This window comes from Oncorhynchus kisutch, linkage group LG7 (assembly GCF_002021735.2).
Source record: "Oncorhynchus kisutch isolate 150728-3 linkage group LG7, Okis_V2, whole genome shotgun sequence".
Lineage (NCBI taxonomy): Eukaryota > Metazoa > Chordata > Actinopteri > Salmoniformes > Salmonidae > Oncorhynchus > Oncorhynchus kisutch.
Genome location: NC_034180.2, coordinates 10,010,963 through 10,027,572, shown reverse-complemented (window position 1 = coordinate 10,027,572; position 16,610 = coordinate 10,010,963). Strand labels below are relative to the sequence as shown.

General features: G+C 45.3%; 1 protein-coding gene across 7 annotated transcripts in view; it reads left to right on the top strand.

The window, feature by feature from the left end:
• LOC109894165 (pericentriolar material 1 protein-like) overlaps window positions 1-16,610 on the top strand; it is a 36,820-nt gene that overhangs the window by 7,943 nt on the left and 12,267 nt on the right. For 5 of the 7 annotated variants that reach the window (XM_031828466.1, XM_020487429.2, XM_031828465.1 and 2 more), the window contains exons 11-25: window positions 3,217-3,426; window positions 3,744-3,907; window positions 3,996-4,216; window positions 5,197-5,327; window positions 5,456-5,585; window positions 5,769-5,954; window positions 6,228-6,406; window positions 6,658-6,840; window positions 10,201-10,468; window positions 12,500-12,645; window positions 13,208-13,437; window positions 14,538-14,715; window positions 15,169-15,488; window positions 15,879-16,043; window positions 16,202-16,258. In XM_031828466.1, the coding sequence (XP_031684326.1) occupies window positions 3,217-3,426; window positions 3,744-3,907; window positions 3,996-4,216; window positions 5,197-5,327; window positions 5,456-5,585; window positions 5,769-5,954; window positions 6,228-6,406; window positions 6,658-6,840; window positions 10,201-10,468; window positions 12,500-12,645; window positions 13,208-13,437; window positions 14,538-14,715; window positions 15,169-15,488; window positions 15,879-16,043; window positions 16,202-16,258 (2,768 nt within the window). The remainder of the gene's footprint in view (window positions 1-3,216; window positions 3,427-3,743; window positions 3,908-3,995; window positions 4,217-5,196; window positions 5,328-5,455; window positions 5,586-5,768; window positions 5,955-6,227; window positions 6,407-6,657; window positions 6,841-10,200; window positions 10,469-12,499; window positions 12,646-13,207; window positions 13,438-14,537; window positions 14,716-15,168; window positions 15,489-15,878; window positions 16,044-16,201; window positions 16,259-16,610) is intronic. The other 2 variants (XM_020487427.2, XM_020487428.2) reach the window with 2 other exon arrangements.

The following is a 16,610-nucleotide window of genomic DNA, read 5'->3' as shown; positions in this document are numbered from 1 at the left end:
GCTCAAACATTGCAGTATTATCTAAAAATTCCAAACAATACACACATCTCTAAAAGAATGGAATTAAGAAGTATTAGGGCAAGCAATGTCTGAGTCCGGCGTATGACTATGTATGTATGCATGTATACAGTACATTCGGAAAGTGTTCAGACCCTTTGACTTTTTCCACATTTTGCCTTATTCTAAAAGGGGTTAACTCGTTTTTCCCCTCATCAATCTACACACCCCATCATTACAAAGGAAAAACAGGTTTTTAGACATTTTTGCAAATGTATTAAAAATAAACTGAAATATCATATTTGCATACCTATTCAGACCCTTTACTCAGTACTTTGTTGAAGCACCTTTGGCAGCGATTACAGCCTCAAGTCTGCTTGGGTATGATGCTACAAGCTTGGCACACCTGTATTTGGGGAGTTTCTCGCGTTCTTCTCGGCAGATCCTTTCAAGCTCTGTCAGGTTGGATTGGGAGCGTCTCTGCACAGCTATTTTCAGGTCTTGCCAGAGATGTTGGAGCGGGTTCAAGTCCGGGCATTGGCTGGGCCACTCAAGAACATTCAGAGACTTGTCTTAAAGCCACTCCTGCGTTGTCTTGGCTGTGTGCTTAGGGTCGTTGTCCTGTTGAAAGGTGAACGTTCGCCCACAGTCTGAGGTCCTGTGTGCTCTGGAGCAGGTTTTCATCAAGGATCGCTCTGTGCTTTGCTCCGTTAATCTTTCCCTCAACCCTGACTAGTCCCTCAGTCCCTGCCGCTGAAAAACATCCCCACAGCATGATGCTGCCACCACCATGCTTCTCCGTAGGGATGGTGCCAGGTTTCTTCCAGATGTGACGCTTGGCTTTCAGGCCAAAGAGTTTAATCTTGGTTTCATCAGACCAGAGAAGTTTGTTTCTCATAGTCAGTCCTTGAGGTGCATTTTGTGTGTACTCCAAGCGGCTGTCGTGTTCCTTTTACTGAGTCGCGGCTTCTGTCTGGCCACTCAACCATAAAGGCCTGATTGGTGGATTGCTGCCAAGATGGTTGTCCTTCTGAAATGTTCTCCCATCTCCTCAGAGGAACTGGAGCTTTTTCAGAATAACCATCGGGTTCTTGGTCACCTCCCTGACCCAGGCCCTTCTGCCCCGATTGCTCAGTTTGGCCGAGCGGCCAGCACTAGGAAGAGTCTTGATGATTTACAACTTTTTCCATTTAGGAATGATGGCCACTGTGTTCATGGGGACCTTCAATGCTGCAGACATTTTTTGGTACCCTTTCCCCAGATCTGTGCCTCGACGTAATCCTGTCTCGGAGCTCTACAGACAATTCCTTTGACCTCTTGGCTTGGTTTTTGCTCTGACATGCACTGTCGACCTTACATAGACCGGTGTGTGCCTTTCTAAATCATGTCCAATCAATTGAATTTACAACCGGTGGACTCCCAAGTTGTAGAAACATCTCAAGGATGATCAATGTAAACAGGATGCACCTGAACTCAATTTCGAGTCATAGCAAAATGTCTGAATACCTATGTAAATAAGGCATTTCTGTTTTCTCTGTCATTATGGGGTATTGTGTGTTTGAGTACATTTTTGTATTTAGTACATTTTACACTAAGGCTGTAATTGATCAAAATGTGGAACAAGTCAAGTGGTCTGAATACTTTCTGAATGCACTGGATGGGATGTATAGACATGGATAGTAAACTCAGCCAAATAAAAAAGTCCTCACTGTCAACTGCGTTTATTTTCAGCCAACTTAACATGTGTAAATACTTGTATGGACATAACAAGATTCAACAACTGAGACATAAACTGAACATGTTCCACAGACATGTGACTAACAGAAATGGAATAATGTGTCCCTGAACAAAGGGGGGGGGGGGGGGGGTCAAAATAAAAAATAACAGTCAGTATTTGGTGTGGCCACGAGCTGCATTAAGTACTGCAGTGCATCTCCTCATGGACTGCACCAGATTTGCCAGTTGTTGCTGTGAGATGTTACCCCACTCTTCCACCAAGGCACCTGCAAGTTCCTGGACATTTCTGGTGGGAATGGCCCTAGCCCTCGCCCTCCAATCCAACAGGTACCAGACATGCTCAATGGGATTGAGATCCGGGCACTTCGCTGGCCATGGCAGAACATGGAGGGATTGTGCGTTCCTGGTGTAACTCGGGCAGTTGTTTTTGCTGTCCTGTACCTGTCCCGCAGGTGTGATGTTCAGATGTACCGATCCTGTGCAGGTGTTTTTACACATGGTCTGTCACTGCGAGAACGATCAGCTGTCCATCCTGTCTCTCTGTAGTGCTGTCTTAAGCGTCTCACAGTACGGACATTGCAATTTATTGCCCTGGCCACATCTGCAGTCCTCATGCCTCCTTGCAACATGCCTAAGGCATGTTCACGCAGATGAGCAGGGACCCTGGGCATCTTTCTTTTGGTGTTTTTCAGAGTCAGTAGCAAGGCTTCTTTAGTGTCCTAAGTTTTCATAACTGACCTTAATTGCCTATTGTCTGTACGCTGTTAGTGTCTTAATGACCGTTCCACAGGTGCATGTCCATTAATTGTTTATGGTTCATTGAACAAGCAAGGGAATGTTTGGATTTTTACGAATTATCTTTGAAAGACAGGGTCCTGAAAAAGGGATGCTGAGTTTGTGGATAGAATATTTAGTGTGTCTATAGAATAGTATATATTCAGCAATAGTTGAATAGGATGGCATTGACTTAAATACAAAATATGGAATGATTAAAACGGTATGTAAACATTATTCCAGTGTTAAATTTTCTATTGGGACTACCTGGACTTAATGAATACAACCTATTGCCAATGAAGCAAAGGAGACGAGTAGAGGGAACCAACTCAGTCTATTAGCATGCACCCTTTGTATCTCTCTGGTACCGGCAGCTGAAGATCCATGCTGTACTGTTCCTTCAGACAATCTCTACCATCCATCACCCTTATCCCTCTTATTCATTAATTCGTCTGGTGAATGAACAATAGATCCAATTAGTGAAGTGTCTCTCCTTCATTGAATCAGTTGTCCATGTATCAACCTTAGTCTCTTTCCCCCATTCCATGTCTTCCCATTCATTCCTCCACACTCTGAAATGTGACTCAAAAGGAATAGACTGCTTGAGGTCTCACTTACGGTGCTTTTAAGTCCTTGAGGTGGAGACATTTTAAAACGGAATCAGGCCTAAGTCTCTCTCTCCTCCCCCCCCCCCCCCGCCCACCACAGCAAGCTGAAGGAGGTGCACAAGCGTCTGAACGAGCTGCGTGAGCTGGTGCAGTACTACGAGCAGACATCAGACATGATGGTGGACACAGTCAACGAGAACGTGAAGGAGGAAGAGGAGGAGGAGGAGGAGACTGAGGAGGACGGCTCCATGCTGGAGACCATGTTCGACTCGGAGCAGGAGAACCGCCGGCCCCCCATCACCAACATCAGGTACTTGAAGGTCACGGACGGAGTAGGGTGCAGTCGTTATTATTTCTCATTAGATCTGTTTATTAGTGGACCATGTCCAATTCTGATTCTAAGCATCACAGACCTGGGATTCGAACCGGCAACCATGGACAGTAACGGGTTAGTTTCGAGCCAAGCATATAATCTGTTCCTTTCATGTACCCCAAATTACCAGGTTAATTTCAAATATAGTTTGTTCTCAATAACTTTCCTGGATAAGAAATGTTAAGGTTTAGATAATATAATTCCCAAGGGCAAATCACGCCGGGGAGTGAAATTGAGACCTTTCCCCTGGTCAGAAACCCACAGCATTCTGGGAACTGGACAGAAATGAACAGTCTGACCAACGGCCGAGGAGGCGGCAGCACCAACAACCACGTTGACGGGAGGCTCAACGAGTGTGAGATCAACAACCGCTCTGCAGCAGCCAACCTCCGCAGCCTCAACATCCCATCAGCCATAGGTAGCGTGACGCACATTACATGTGTGCAACCTGTATACACACACAATCCACCCATCTCACTAACCCTCATTGTTTCTGTCTCCACCAGAGTGCCAGTACAACCGCCCCTACAACCAGGTTGATGATGACGATGCCCTGGAGGATGAAGAGGAGGTGCGGGGGGCCGGGGCCCGGGACAGCGATGGCTCGGGGTCGAGCAGAAGGAGCAGCCTGGAGGATGAGGATGCGGACTTCGCCCACAAAGTCCACCGGCTGCAGACCGCCAAGCAGAAACTACGGCAGCTCCAGGAGCTGGTGGCCATGGTGCAGGTGAGAGGACTGACTAGAAACAGAGAAACATAGCATATGAGAGAAATATAGAATCTGAAATAAATTGTAGGCCCCATAGTGCAAGTCAATAATGGGACCTATCTCGTCCAAAAAGTTGCCTCAAGTTTGCCAAAAAGCACCTGGATGATCATCAAGACTATTGGAAGAATGTTCTATGGGCAGATGATTCAGAAGTATAACTTTTTGGATGATATGGGTCCCATTTATTCCTGGCGCAAACCAAACATTGCATTCCAAAGTAAGAACCTTATACCATCGGTCATGCATAGTGGTGGTAGTGTGATGGTTTAGGAATACTTTGCAGCCTCAAGAACTGGATGACTTGTCTTAATGGAAGGAACCATGAATTCTGTTCTGTATCAGAGAATTCTACAGGGAACTGTCAGGCCATCTGTCTGGAAGCTGAAGTGCAGGACTTGAAACGAGCAGTTCATGCTTGAAAACCCACAAATGCTGCTAAGTTAAAGCAGTTCTGCATGGAAGAGTGTGCCAGAATTCGTCCACAGTGATGTGAGACTGCTCGACTGCAGGAAGCATTTGGTTGCAGTCTTTGCAGCTGAAGGTGGCACAACCTGTTATTGAGTGCAAGGGGACAGTAACTTTTTCACACAGGCATTGGGTGTTTGTTAACTTTGTTTATGAAATAAATTAAATGAGTATGTCATTGTTATTTGTTCTCTCTCATATTAGGTTTTGGTTGAAGATCTGATAACATTCAGCATAAAAAAAATATGCAAAAGCAGAAAATGGAGTAGAAACATAACACACACATATAAGCCAATAATACAAAATAGAACACATGCTATAGAATCTAAAATGACCATGGTGCAGCTGAGTGGTCTAGACAGTTCAGAGTGGAAGAGGACCCTTTTGCAGTCCAAGAAAATAGAGCTGGAATTTGAGTCATTTATGGGCGATATCTTTATGGAATAGTAACCGTGTGACTTCCTGCCTCCCAGAGTGACGATACAGATGCCACCACAGCCGACGAGGGTCTCCACCAGCAGCCCAACAACACCAGAGGTGCTGCTGCTGGCTCCTCCTCCACAGGCAAGAGCCCCAGAGACCTCACCCTCACAGACAAGGCCAGGTAGGAGACTAACCATAATAAGTGTATGAAAGTACCTGTGTCTATATCTAAGTGAGTGCTTTTAAGCATGTGAATTACACAGCTGGTGATTCTGTTTGTGATTCTAAAATATTTTGTATGTGTCTCAGGGAGAAGCTGTATGAGGAGAAGCTTTGTCAGCAGCAGCAGGAGTTGCAGCAGCTTCACGAGGAACGCCAGCGGCTGATGGAGATCCAGGACAAGATCCAGGACCTGCAGTGGGCCTGCCCCGATCTGCAGGTAACACGTGCACGCACAGACACTGAGAACTGAGCACACACCACCCTATTTCCTGATTGATTGTGTTGAAAGGCTTTGGAGTCAGAACTTATTTCTGACCCCTCTTAACCATAGTGTTCTATATTGGTAATGGGGTATTATTTGAGGCAACCTCTCACACACGCTCTCCCATCTTCTCTCCAGTCGTCAGTGTCCAGCAGCACAGTGAGCCAACAGGCTCTGATGAGGAAGCCCCCAGCTGCAACTTCCACCCCGGCCCCTCCCCCTGCTCCGGCTGCAGCCCCCAAAGCCAACGCTTCTCCTGCTGCCACCGCTGTGCTCAAACCCACAGCCCAGGCCGCTACTAATGCCTCTGTCACCGACAACGAGGTGGGTTCTTTATTTTGATTTGACAGGGTTAGTTTACTGTAACATCAAGGATAGTATGCTCATCCCACAGACTTAAAGTGCTTGCTTGCCAAAATCAAATGGAACACTTGTATCACCCGCTCAGTGCAAGGCTTTTCTTGAGGGTTAACTGGTAAGGGTTAGCGTAACCGAGTTAGCCATGGCTGGATGTCAGGGAGCTGTATAGTAGTGTGGGTTATTTTGCTGATGTAACCATGAAAATGACACAGCTCATTTACCTTCGTGGTTCTCCAGCAGCTGTGGTGTGAGATGCGGCGCCACCAGATCCTGCGGGAGGAGCTGCGCCAGCGGAGGAAGCACCTGGAATCCCTGATGGCCGAGCACCAGAGGAGGAGCGGCCTCAGCGACTCCCCCTACAAGATGGAGGACCCAGAGGGACACGCCGCCTCACAACCACTTAGCAGGGACGAGAGGTGGGCAAAGCGTTACCCCTAAATAATCTGGGGGAGTTCCATGTGAAACATTCTGAATGTTGCAGATACAAGTAGAATGACGCTTTTAGCGTTACCCCTAAATAATCTGGGGGAGTTCCATGTGAAACATTCTGAATGTTGCAGATACAAGTAGAATGACGCTTTTTGCTTTCATATCTGCATGACGTGCCTTGAGAGATCGGTTTAGTCTCTGAGTGGGGCCTTAATTGACTTGTTTCACTCCTCCTCAGGACCATGGCCACGTGGGGTGGCTCCACCCCCTGTCAGCTAGACGAGGACGGCTACCCCTCTGAGATGGGTGCTGAGGAGGAGGAGGAAGAAGAGGACGGAGCAGAGTCCAGCTCCAGTGATGACCTGCATCTCTACTCCACTAGGAAGCAGAGATCCTACAGCAATAGGAAGAAACTGGGCAGGTCTGTGAAAAATTCATACAAAGATACCCATTTTTCTTCTTCTTCTATTCAGGATAAAGATACAGGGCACAATAGTCTTAACCTCTAAAAGCTATGGGAGGGGACTAGGCTACATATGGAATTGTTTTAAGATGGTCATACCATGGCTCATTTAGCTATTTGATTTAGAATTTTAGGACTACTTTGGGTAATAAAGAAAGATATACAGTTAGGAGTTTAAGAAAGATCAGGAAATGTTTTTGTTATTTTTGGACACATATTTAACCCCTTATTTTTGTTGCTACTAAACTACCTCCATACTTCTATTTGTTTGCATGGGTTACCTTCAGACGAGTCCTGTGACACTTGTATAGCAAAATGGAGAAAACCATCGTAAGAGTCACATCTTTCCGTAGTTTTGTAGGCCTAACTGTTCCGACGCTACAGACCTTTTCAACATTAAAATCTGTAATGTCTTGTGTTTCACGAAGTCGTTGCTGAACGACTACATTAAGAACATACAGCTGGCGGGTTATACACTATCGGCAGGATAGAACAGCAGCCTCTGGTAAGACACGGGGCGGGGGCCTATGCATATATGTAAACAACAGCTGGTGCATGATACCTAAGGAAGGTTTTGCTCGCCTGAGGTAGAGTATCTCATGATAAGCTGTGGATCACACTATCTACCTAGAGTTTTCATCTGTATTTTTCATAGCTGTCTACATACCACCACAGACCGATGTTGGCACTAAAACCGTACTCAATGAGCTGTACACCACCATAAGCAAACAGGAAAACGCTCATCCAGAGGATGCACTCCTAGTGGCCGGGGACTTTAATGCAGGGAAACTCCAATCAGTTTTACCTCATTTCTATCAGCATGTAAAATGTGCAACCATAGGGGAAAAACATTCTAGACCACCTTTATTCCACACTCTCCCTCGCACCTCAATTTGGCAAATCTGACCATAATTCTATCCTCCTGATTCCTACTTACAAGCTAAAATTAACGCAGGAAGCACCAGTGACTCTATAAAAAATTGGTCAGATGAAGCAGATGCTAAACTACAGGAGTGTTTAGCTAGTGCAGACTGGAATATGTTCCGGGATTCTACCGATGGCATTGAGGAGTACACCGCATCAGTTACTGGCTTTATCAATAAGTGCATCAAGGACATCGTCCCCACGGTGACTATACATACATACATACCCCAACCAGAAGCCATGGATTACAGGCAACATTCGCACTGAGCTAAAGGATAGAGCTGCTGCTTTCAAGGACCGGGACTCTAACCCGGAAGCTTATAAGAAATCCTGCTATGCCCTCTGACGAACCGTCAATACAGGACTAAGAGCGAATCGTACTGCTCCGACGCTCGTCGGATGTGGCAGGGCTTACAAACTATTACAGCCCACAAAGGGAAGCACAGCCGAGAGCTACTCAGTGACACAAGCCTACCAGATGAGCTAAATAATTTCTTTGCTCGCTTCGAGGCAAGTAACACTGAAACATGCATGAGTGCATCAGCTGTGAGGAAGACCTTTAAACAGGTCGACTTTCACAAGACCGCAGGGCCAGACTGATTACCAGGACGTGTACTGTGAGCATGTGCTGACGAGCTGGCAAGTGTTTTCACTGACATTTTCAACCTCTCCCTGTCCGAGTCTGTAAAACCAACATGTTTTAAGGAGACCACCATAGTCCCTGTGCCCAAGAACACAAAGGTGACCTTCCTAAATGACTACTGACCCGTAGCACTCACATCTGTAGCCATGAAATGCTTTGAAAGGCTGGTCATGATTTACATCATCAACACCATTATTCCAGAAACCCTAGACTCACTCCAATTTGCATACCGCACCAACAGATCCGCAGATCTCTATTGCACTCCACACTGCCCTTTCCCACCTGGACAAAAAGAACACCTATGTGAGAATGCTATTCATTGACTATAGCTCAGCGTTCAACACCAGAGTGCCCTCAAAGCTGGACCTCCTGATGGGCCGCCCCCAGGTGATAATGGTTGTTAACAACACATCCACCATGCTGATCCTCAAAATGGGGGGCCCCTCGGGTGTGTGCTCAGTCCCCTCTTGTACTCCCTGTTCAAACGTGACAGCACGGCCAGGCACGACTACAACACCATTAAGTTTGCTGATGACACAACAGTGGTAAGCCTGATCACCGACAATGATGAGACCGCCTATAGGGAGGAGGTCAGAGACCTGACAGTGTGGTACAAGGACAACAACCTCTCCCTCAATGTGATCAAGACAAAGGAGATGATTGTGGACTACAGGAAAAGGAGAACCAAGCACGCCCACATTCCCGTCGACAGGGCTGCAGGTTGAGAGCTTCAAGTTTCTTGGCGTCCCCATCACCAACAAACTAACATGCTCCAAGCACACCAAGACAGTCGTGAAGAGGGCATGACAAAACCTATTCCCCCTCAGGAGATTTGGCATGTATCCTCAGAGTTCTACAGCTGCACCATTGAGAGCATCCGGACAGGTTGCATCACTGCCTGGTATGGCAACTGCTTGGCCTCCGACCGCAAGGCACTACAGAGGGTAGTGCGAACGGCCCAGTATATCACCGGGGCCAAGCTTCCTGCCATCCATGACGTCTATACCAGCCGGTGTCATAGGAAGGCCCTAAAAATTGGTCAGACTCCAGGCATCTAGTCATAAACTGTTCTCTCGACTCCTGAACAGTTAATCAAATGGCTACCCAGACTATTTGCATTGCCCCCCCCCCCCCCCTTCTACACTGCTCCTACACATGCATAGTCACTTTAATAACTCTACCTACTTGTATATATTAACTCAATTACCTCGACACCGGTGCCCCCGCACACTGACTCTGTTCTGGTACCCCCTGTATATTGCCCCGCTATTCTTATTTACTGCTTCTTTTTTTTTTCTTTCTTAACTGCATTGTTGGTTAAGGGCTTGTAACTAAGTAATTTCACTGTACCTGTTGTATTCGGCGCATGTGACAAATAATATTTTATTTGATTAATCAGTTGTAGTTTGAGGGGTTAGGGTTAATCCTAACCCAACTCCAGTCCTAGAGAGATACTGGGTGTGCAGGCTTTTGTTCCACCCCATAGGTTTCTATTGATATATGGTTACATACGGTATTGTTCTTCCATTTACTTGGTTGTTATTGTTGCATTGTTGAGAAGGAACCTGCAAGTAAGCACTTTGTTGGATGATGTTGACCATACTTAGCCTGTTTTTATAAGACTAATAAATCTTGAATCTTGGCATCATGAAAGTCCTGAGCGAAAATTGGGTCATGCATTCACAGCAGCACCCACAACTCGTTGGACACCCAATAATACAAATATATCACTCTCCCCCTTCTTTCTCCAGCAACGTTCTGAAGCCGCCCCAACAATTTGCATCTGTAGCTAGTGGACGACCCTCTCGAGCCAAACAACAACAGTCCCAAGCCCATGGCGGCATCGCGGGTGCGAGGCGCCAGGAGAACCTGCGTTGGGCGGCTGAGCTGTCCTTCAAGGAGGGTTCTGGCACTGGGTCTGCGTTAGCATCACACCACTGGCAGGAGCAGGTGGGCACACTACAGAGGCAGCTGGACTTCAGCACCAGCATGTGTCAGACCCTACTGCAGGACCAGCAGGTTGGTATAGCAGTTCAGTCACCTCACACCAATACATAGGCTTATCTAAAACATTTGACATGGTTGAGGCGTGCCTGATTTAGCTTGTCAGGTATGAGGCAAGCTGGCATGAGGAGTTTGAGTTCTATGTACCTGACAAGCGAAGCTATATCAAGGGTACCTCGCATGTCAACCTTTTGGAATGTATTGATTTTAGCTTGTCTGGCATGAGGGATTTGCGTGCAATTCAGACTATTCCATTGTTTTCTTTGTACCTTCCAAGCTAAATTAAGTGCCTCCAAGTATTTCAAATGTTTGGAATACGTATCGAACCATGTCTGAATTCACCGAACCAAAGGAGGTATTTGAGGTTAATTTAGCTTGCCTGACATGAATATTGTGTATTCACGCCTGGTCTGTGTCGTGACTTTACTTTCATTAATCTGATGACTGTTATTTATCTAATCAAATAACTGTTTAATTGTTACCCAATTTAAATTTTCATTAACAATTAACTCATTAGGAATTGGGGCACCAAGAGAGCGGTTCTTGAAAGAGTTACCATCTCCCGAATTAAACTTTAAGGGTCTTTACCAATCACATTCATAAACGGTCAATGTATTAATGATAACCTTCTATCATATCATTCTGAACAGTTGTAACCTCTGCAAAAACCTCAGCCTTACTTATGATTCAGTGCTACACAAATTAGTTTAATTATTTACTAGCTATCTAAATGGTAACACAGGATAAACATACACACTTAATACATTAGCAAAAGGTCCCGAGTGGACTGACATAGTATGGCGGCTTGTTACAACGGGAAGGGGGACATTATACTTTGGTACATTTAGTAACTACTCTCACAATAATCATATACTTTGCACACGAACCGCCACCCGTTTGGAGTTAAGTCATCATGAATGTATTTACGTGTAAATGTCTTGGTTCGTCATGAACACATGCTTTGTTTGTAAATTATGTTGGAATGTACCTCAGGCTCTCCGTAAGTAAAACAAAACAAGAAAATGGTGCCGTCTGGTTTGCTTAATATAGGGAATTTAAGAATATTTTAAACCAAATATTTTTAGACTTAGACGTAGTATTTACTGGTTGACTTTTACTTTTGTAATTTTCTATACATTTTTCCTTTTACTCAAGTATGACAATTGGGTACTCTTTCCAACACTGATACATTTCAAGTTACACTAGTTCCTTGATCCTTGATTTTTTTATGACATCACAAAATAACAACCAAATGACATTAGTGGTCTTTTAGGTCACATCTGCCCATTCCCCACGTTGTATGATATAAATATTGTGTTAGCATTTCGGTGGGAAATGTCTTTGTAGACAAAGGCACATTCCTGTGTGAACATTGGAGAGGGATGTTCTCTCCTTGATTTACTATTCCCCCCCCCCCCCCCCCCCCCCCCCACCAGCTCCCTTCTCTCCCCTCTGTGTGTGAGAGGGGGTCCGGCTGAAGTTATTTATTGCAAAGCTTATCTGATTTTGAGTCAGGACATCGGTTTCACCCAACCTACAGAAAAGGTAGCAGCAACCTAAGGCTTTAGGCACACATCCAAATAATGTTTGGCATTTCTGCTCGCTTTCCTTTCTGTTCAATGTCTATTACATTTCACTAAGGTCGATAAAGTAAGTTAATAAAGAAATGTATTACTCATGCCAGTCTTGTGTTAGAGGTGCCTAAATGGATTTTCGCCGCATTGTCATTGATATAGCACGGTGACGGTGACACTTAACCTATAGAGCATGGTGTTGAATTTGAATTTATTCAGCGTGCGTCGTCCTGATGGAAATGCAAACACTGCTATTCCTTTTATAGAAATCAGCCGTTGGCTTGATCCTATTTGACTGGCTGTCAGAACCTGTATGGGGAAACCAAATGACAGACAGGTTCATGAATACCATTTTGTTCTCTTCTTTCTATCTCTTTCAAACTTTCTTTCTCCACACACACACTCTTTCTACATCTCTCACTCTTCTACCTGTTTTCCCTGTCCCTACCTGTTCTCCCCTACCCCTCTCCAGATGTTGTCCTACATGCTCCAGACCCTGCTGACAGGACCGTACAATGCGCTGCCCAACAACCTGTCCTCCCCCCAGGTCCACCTGGTCATGCACCAGCTCAGCCAGTGTTACACACAGTTGGCCTGGCAGCAGAACAACGCCGAAAGGTAGAACAAACATGCAAAAAAAATCAACTAGAATCTATTGGTTTATTTTCATTTTTGTCATTTAGCAGAGTGACTTAGTAGTGTGTGTGCATACTTTTTCGTACTGGTCCAACCGTGGGAATCGAACTCACAATTCTAGCGTTGCAAGCGCCATGCTCTACCACCTGAGCCACACAGGACCCATTTGCACAGATAATGTACAACAAACATTGCACCATATTTTAGCTATATACTGTAGCTAATTCTCATCTGAAGTCCCCAGATACTTTACTAGTTTACTGATATGTTAATGTCACTGGCTCAATGTATGGCATGAGGGAAATTATCAGTGTCTGTTTTCCAGACCTTACAATTCAGTTGAACATTTATTCATTGCAGCTTTCGTTTGTTAGGTTCACACCCATGTCATGTCTACATTAGTTTATAGCTCTAAGTGCATAGCCAATAATGGTTAAATGACTATCTGCAGTATATGTGAACATGACATCAGGTTTAAACATGACTTGTGAATACAAGAATGTGGTTAGGTTTTAACACTCGACTTGCCTGTATTTGTCCCCAGACTGAAACTGGTGCTGAGCGACCTGCTTCGTCAACAACAGCAGCCGCCCTCCTCGTCCTCAGGTCAGCAGGCCCAGAACCAGGGCTCCACGTCCCGGGACTCCGGCAGTGCCTGTCCCCCCTTCTCCCCCACCAGTCTCTTTCTCCCCTTCCTCTCCTCCATTCCCCCCTCTGTCAACCAGGCCCTCAACCTGCCTCCTGGCCTGGCCGGATTCACACCCCTCTCCTCCGGTACGCCTTCCAACACCCCTTGATACATACATCTTCCATCCATTGTTTTTCGACCCTTCCTCGTTGATGTTATGACATATATTTTGTATGAGTGAAAGTTCTCAAAGGAATGAAAAATCCAAGAATGTATACCAAACATTAGGAACACCCCCTCAGAACAGCCTCAGTTCGTCAGGGCATGGACTCTAAGTTGTCAAGTGTTCTACAGGGATGCTGGCGCCCATGTCAACTCCAATGCGTCCCACAGTTGTCAAGTTGGTTGGGTGTCCTATTGGGTGGTGGACCATTTTTTGATACACACGGGGAAACTGTTGAGCGTGTAAAAAAAAACATTAGCGTTGCACTTCTTGACACCAACCGGTGTGCTTGGCACCTACTACCATTCTCCGTTCAAAGGCACTTAAATTCTTGCCCATTCACCCTCTGAATGGCACACATACAAAATCCATGTCTCAAGGCTTAAAAATCCTTTAACCTGTCTCCTTTAAAGCTTTCCCCTCATCAGTCTGTCATGGAAAAAGCAGGTGTTCTTAATGTTTTTGTATAGTTAGTGTTCAAATAATGTCTCATTCAGAAACTGTGTGTGCAAAAATGTATCAATTGCTTTTGTAATAATGTCATGGAAGGCACTCTTCTTTAAATACTTGTCACCTTGACCCAGTTCAATTCAGAGGTTAGCTTTAGAAATTGAGAAGCTCTGGCACATGAGTGTTATTGAGGAATAGAGGGCATACTGGAATAGGAGAAATTCCTGATTTGATATGTTTGTAACCAAGTGTTTTCCAGATCACAATATACGCAGTTTGACGTTTATTGTCATCAGTCTTGTCCTGGAGGCAGAACTGAACAATTTGCCCTTAAATAAGCCAGTCAAAATTGTCTTTTGTAAAAATTCATACAATTTAAAAGCTTTTTAATCTTAGTTTAAGATTAGGGTTAGCAAGTGGGGTTAGGTTTAAAATCAGATTTAATGACTTTGTGGCTGTGCCAGCTAGTGACCATGCTGCAGATTTGCCTCCAGAACCAGATTCATGATGGAAAAACCACTAACCTGCACAATATACCTCTGTGCTCACTTCATTTATTTTTCTCCTCCACAGGGTTTAATTTCAACCCCATGTTCCCTTCTGCTATGGGGGAGTTCCCTCAGAGTGCTGGTGGCCAAGTCAGCCCAGACAACCACCAGCAGCAGCTGGATCCCAACACCTCAGTCAAGACAGAGTACTTGAGCTTCCCTCCGCCCCTACAATGCTCCCCACTCAACACTGTAGACAAAAGGTGTGTGTGTTAGTGATTGATTGGCAAAAATCAAGTAGTTGCATATCATGATATTATTTTTGGATGATATTGTATCGATTATTACTGACGTTTGACTCCAAGTATCGATTTGTAAAATCGATGTAGGCAGCGTTAGCTAGCGCTAGTCGGCTGTACCTGTGCCAAAACTCCAGTATTTATTCATCCTATAGCATGTTCTCCGTCTTTTTTAAATAGTGAGCCAACATGCTTTCAGTACTTCTATTTCCCTGACTGATCAAAACAAATTCTCTCTTGCCCCTCTGCAGCAGACATTATATATATATATATATATAGTGAGCAAAATTCCCAGGCCTGTGTGTATGTGTGCAAAGAATGAAAGGCATACTTCATTGCTACTTAGTTCTCTCTTACTCACCCATTTTTTCCTACTTTAGTCCAACTGTCTTTCTCTGTCTGTATCCATCCCACCAGGCCCCAGAGGCAGAATGAAGGAACCGGCAGTCGTGGCCATGAATCTGGCTGGCTCAACGTCTCCCAGCCTCCAGCTCCTATCACTGAATCCCCCTCCCCTCTACCCCATAGAGGGGCTAACAACACCCGGCCCCAGGCCTTCGACCAGGCCTCCCAGGAGAGCTTCAGCAGCATGCCGGACCCGGCTGACCCCACCATCATTACCAAGGCCTTCAGGGCAGGACGTAAGGCCTCTGCCCAGGCAAGCCTGGCCTCCCGCGACAAGACGCCCAACTCCAAGAGGAGGACCCGGCTGGTCAAGGGATACCACAAGAACACTGGTACGACATGGGATACTGTGTAGGGACCTGTAATGACTTATATTGAGTGCTTTTTCTCTAGAACTTGACATTTCCTTCCTCTCTAGCAGCTCAGTTAGGAAGGCCGGGAGGTAACTCGCTCCAACCACCACCACTGTAGCACCTGCCTGTTGATATATTTACAAGATCATAAGACTAGAGATTTGAAGACCTCTCAATATTTCGGAGACACAACTGAAACAGTATTGCTCAAGGCGACTTGGTCAACACTATCTATTCAAAAGACGAATGCACAAATAGGGTATTTTTTTTAAACATACGATGTGTGTAAATGTTTATTTTTGCATATCTCACACTTTCTCCCCTCTATTTGTTTTGTGTGTTTCTCTTTCCTTGCTTGTGTATCTCCAGGAGTGGAGAGTGACAGTGTGTCCAGCACGGCCGACTTTGTCCAGAAGAGGGTGCCGCAGCCCCATCGCCAGCAGGACCAGAACCAGAGCCTGCTAGACAAACTGACCCAGGAGAAACTGGACACCAAGACCAAGACGGGCAACAAGCCCAACGACCTCTCCTCCGGTACAAAACCTTGACCCGATCACACTACACCGTGTCCACGCACATCTTCAGTTCCATTATTATTGTTATGAGTTTAATTGGTTTTATGTCCTCACATTTTTGTAACGTTACCACGTTTTACTTTATTTATGTCGTTGCTTTTTTGATTTTCCTCACAGCCTATGCTTGGAGAACACCTTTCCTCTCTAACAGAATTGCATGCACTGAAGCGCCAGGTAAACTCACCCCTAGCACACAGCTAAGCACCAGCTAACACTGTCACTGATTTGAAGTTTGGGGTGTTTTTTTCCCCACAACTTTTGTGTAATCGGTCATTCAAGCACCTCAGGCATGTTGTTACGAATCCCTTTTGGCCCGACAGTCTAGGGGGGATGGTAATGAGACCTGTAACATAACTCATGCTATTTATAATAGTGACAAAGTAAAAGTGAGAACGAAATAACCACGACGACTGAAATCTACCATCAAACTCAGGGTTTATTGTAAAACACACGGTAATGGGGGGAGCAGGAAAGGGGGCTGAGCTGGACCCAAGGAAAGAAACAATAAGTATTCCAAAACACCCCT